We start from the raw sequence: 4,324 nt of genomic DNA on the forward strand, positions 1-4,324 counted from the left end.
GATTTATATACAATTTGTTTGCTAGGCCTACTTATTGCATAGTTGGTAGTATAGTAAGTGACCCCATTGGTGTTCAATATGGTCACACATAATCTGAAGGTGTAGCCTGATTTATTCAGCCCATGCCCAACCTACACAAATACTACATGACCAATACCAACAGGAAAAGTGGATTAGGCTGACCATACATGGTTCAAATCTCAGCAGGAACCGGCTGAGATTTGAACTGTTAATGGGCAGACTCAATGTACCAAATTAGAAATGATCAACTTTGATAAAAACAAGCCTGCCAGATTCTCACTAGGTGGTGCTAGGGATAAATCGCAGTCTTCTCCCAGCAGGGGTGGCTGCCTCTGGCAAAAAAAAAAAAAAAAAAGTTTCCGCATCCCGTCAGCACTGTGTGTATTGATGGGGGGGAACCATGCAAATTTTCTGCAACCCATGGTTACATGAAAAAATAAAAAATAAATAATTGTATTGTGTATGGCCAGCCTTAGCAACACATTGGAATATATATCCATTTTTTTTTTTTTTTTTAAATATTCAGAGGAACCATGAAATCACAACTTAGGCTTTCGATACAAAAATATCCCACCATCTCGTAAAAGTACTTTTTAGTTTGTTACAACAGTGACATCAGTTAAGCTGTCTTATGCTTGGAGCACAAATTAAATCTGGCTTGATCTTTAGGCTGGGTTCACACAGATGCAGTGAGGGTTCCTGCATCACACGTCTCGCAGGCAGTTCACACTGCCCTACAATGCTATGCAAAGTTAATGACACCCCCATATCGGTTCGCAGTGCAAATTGTGCAGGGGGGGGGGGAGAAACCCTCTTTTGCCACAAAATAACTTTAGACATCTTGGAGTAAAGGGATTAAAATTTATTTAAAATATCACAATGGAAAAAAACAAAACAAAAAAAAACGTAAAGAAGTTAGAAAAGTCACCACAGAACCAGACCAAAAAAAAATAAAAAATATAAGTATTTACAGGAAAACATTCTCATTTCACACACACACACCAGAAGAACTTTAGTAGGTTGTAGCATGGTGAATTCACAGCTCACACCCTGAGAAGGGAAAGTTTACCACGCTCAGCCACCTCTGAATAACTGGTTTCAGGGTCACTGCTTAGATTTTGGAATAAAGTTCACTTCTGGTAAAGCAGCCCCTTTGCATCCACCTCAAATTCCAACTAGTGTTGTCCTCAAAAGCTACGATTGTCGATGGAACAGATCATGAGTTTCAGTCTGGATGATAAGAGTTCACACACCTTTACCGATCAGTCCTAAACCTCACCAGTACACGTGTTTTAGCTTGAACATAAGACATAATTAGGGTAGTGAAGATTTTCACGGAAGGGGGACCAGAAACTTTTGGCACATAAAGGTCTGTTCACACCCTGCATAGGCTAGATACAGTACCCAGGGCTGTGGTGAATGACAGGTGTAAAAAGGGCTCAATGTAGTCTCTGATGGAGGGTTCCCTCTTGCTACTCCTCCTTAGCTGGCTCAGCAGCCAACTCATTACTGGGCTGAGGTTCACTCTGCTCAGCTGGGGCAGCAGCAGGCTCAGGCTGGGTGGCAGGAGCTTCTTCTGGGGGAACCGTAGAGGCGGTACTGGCATCCTCAGGGGCGCTGGTGGGCTCCGCTACATTTTCGCTTTGAGGTTCTTCTGCCTTAGCAACATTTTCTTCCTTGGGGGAAGCAGCCTCCTCTCCAGCTGGGCTCTCCTCTGCAGTAGCAGCAGCAGCATCTGCATCAGCAGCCTCCTTTTTGTTTTTGCGGAATGGCAGCTTGAACGGCTTCTTAAAGAACTTCTTTTTCTTTCCCTGCTTTCCTGGGGGCTCCTCTGGCTTGGCATCTCCATTGGCAGGTGGGGCTTGTTCAATCGTCTCCCCAGATCCCGCCTCCTCGGCAACTGGCTCCGCAGAGCCATTGGATTCAGCAGCGGCATCCCCGTTCAGCTTCTGCACAGCATCCCCATTTGTCTTCACATGCCCGTTTTCCTGTACAGAGAACAAACATTTGTTTTATTATGGGGTTTTTTTTATTAGGGGGATTTTTCTTAGCCAAGTGGATTTTTTTTTTTTTTTTTCTACCCCAACCATCCTTGCTCCTGGCAGTCTGATTTTTACAGAAGGAGGTCAAAGGGATCTTTAGTGACCTATTTTTTTTTTTTAAAAAGTCCAAAAGATTCCCAGGAAAAAGTCCCTTTAATCATTCTTTCAGGTATCCTGATCTAAACAGCTGATAGCTAACCACACCCCTCCATCAGACTATACAGCTCATCAGTATGGCACATCAGTAACAAGACCCCCCCCCCCCACACTCCACACCCCTCCATCAGACTAAAAATCATCATCAAGACCCCCCAATCCACATTTCTCAAACTGCAGCTCATCAGTAAAGCTAGATCTGCCGAAAAGAACCCACCCCAATCTCATCTATGATACAGAAGCAGACCCCTCCTTACACTCCACACCCCTCCATCAGACTAGATCATCAAGACCCCCTGCACTTCACACCCATCCGCTTATACAGCTCATCAGTCACAGAAGACCCCCCCCCCCCTTTCACTCAATCAGCGATCACCCCCCTCCCCATACCAGATCGCCTCTATTCCTTCTATAGAATGGAAGATCGCTCCATATAAAACGATCAGACGGCACGTAACAGGTCACGTACTGCCCCAAAACAAGGCGACAAAGCGCCCCCCTACGTCTACAGACAGTGGACGCGCCCAAAAGACAGGCACCACATCCACTTGTAGATCGGTATCGGTCAGGAATTTACCTGCTCTGGTGCTTTGCTCGCTGTAGCGGTCTCCGCGTTCTGGCTCTTGGACTCGACACCGCCCATGATTGACAAGCAAGTTCGCTAAAACTGTATCCAGACGAAGAAAAAATGTTTTAAAAGAAAGCGAAATCTTTCCACCCGCAGCCTCAGCTCCCAGAGATATCTGCACCACGCCGCCTCTGCACCGATATCTCGCTTTGCGCTCTTTTACCCTCCCCTCCTCTTTTTATATAGCTGTGTCGGGCAAGGAGGCAGCCAATCAGACAGGAGAGATGACCGATGAGAGGCACGGCTCAGCCAATGGGGCCGGCGAGGGGGGCAGGGGCGTGGTGTTCCTGTTGCGCTGGATACTGCGCTCAGGGTTGTGCTAGCGTGCTGTGTAGATGGACACGGCTGAGGAGAGGGGACTATAGAGAGTAGCTGGGGGTACTGTGTATGTAGGGGGCCATGACTGAATTCACTCACTACAATGAATTAGAACGCTAAGTTACACACATGTGGTGAGAGGACGTGACAGAAAAACGTTAGCAAAGTTGTGAGGAAAAGTAACATGAAAGGAATGGGGTGCTGGTCATGCAGTGGTCGTGTTTGCATGGTGTGTGGAAAGTTTGGGGGTGCTGCAGGACGATTCGTGAGGAGGGAGCGTTTAGTGGGCGTCAGATATGCTCCCGCCAGCATTTGTAGGGTTAACTTGGGAAGATACGGGATATGCATTCCTAAGACGGGACGTTTCCTGTGTGTTCCTTCTGTCTGTGGGACAAACTCAGCTTCCAGAATTTACTTCACGTTATATACAGTATATACCACCGTTGTTCATTGAGGCTCGCACACACGAGCAGAGAATCGGGGCGAAAAATACTGCTTTCGAAGCGATCGTGCGATAATCCGAACGTTAGTACACAGCTTTCCAGAGCCGATCACCACAGTTTATCGGAAATTATCCATAGGGGCAAACACAAATGTTTCTCCTATAATACAGATTGTACGATTTTCATTTTAATCAGTACAGTATTCGCCTGAAAATACTATACGGCTGGGTTCACACTATTGCGAATTGTATGCAGGTCTCTTCGCATCCAAATCGCATAGCAGGAACTTGTGATTGGCTCTCTACTGAGCCAGTTCACATGTCTCTGGAGCGGCTCTGGTGCGAATTGTACAGAAGTCCCGTGCATCTTTTGGTCCATTTCAGGTCCGAATTCAGACAAATTTTTTTACCCGAAACAATGAATGGAGACGCCTGCTGTGAGCTGCCCTGTGAACCCAACCTTCTGAAGTAACCTCGATATGCGAAAAAAAAACAACAACGCTCATTCGTCCAATAATCTCATCGTGTGTATGAGGCATAACTCTGCCAGTCACCAGCGTAAGTTCACATATATAACTATGTTAAGATCCTGATAGACATCAGGCCAATAATACACATATGTCAACAGGACCACCCGTGCAACCAATTTTAAGGTGAGAATCCATTGTTCACCAAAGAGCTGATCCAAACTCTGGTTTTGCCACATCTTGAGTATGC

General features: G+C 46.0%; 1 protein-coding gene across 1 annotated transcript; it reads right to left on the reverse strand.

Annotated features, from left to right (window-relative positions):
* Positions 1 to 862: 862 nt before the first annotated feature.
* MARCKSL1 (MARCKS like 1) lies at positions 863 to 3,010 on the reverse strand. The gene is made up of 2 exons (XM_077482006.1): positions 2,797 to 3,010; positions 863 to 2,009 (listed from the first exon to the last, which is right to left on the reverse strand). Exons 1-2 carry the CDS (start codon positions 2,860 to 2,862, stop codon positions 1,494 to 1,496), a joined length of 582 nt encoding a protein of 193 aa, XP_077338132.1. The 5' UTR covers positions 2,863 to 3,010; the 3' UTR covers positions 863 to 1,493.
* Positions 3,011 to 4,324: the final 1,314 nt, after the last annotated feature.

Source organism: Lithobates pipiens, unplaced genomic scaffold, assembly GCF_037356315.1.
Source record: "Lithobates pipiens isolate NorthernLeopardFrog02 unplaced genomic scaffold, aLitPip1_a1.2 Scaffold_16, whole genome shotgun sequence".
NCBI classification, from domain to species: Eukaryota; Metazoa; Chordata; class Amphibia; order Anura; family Ranidae; genus Lithobates; species Lithobates pipiens.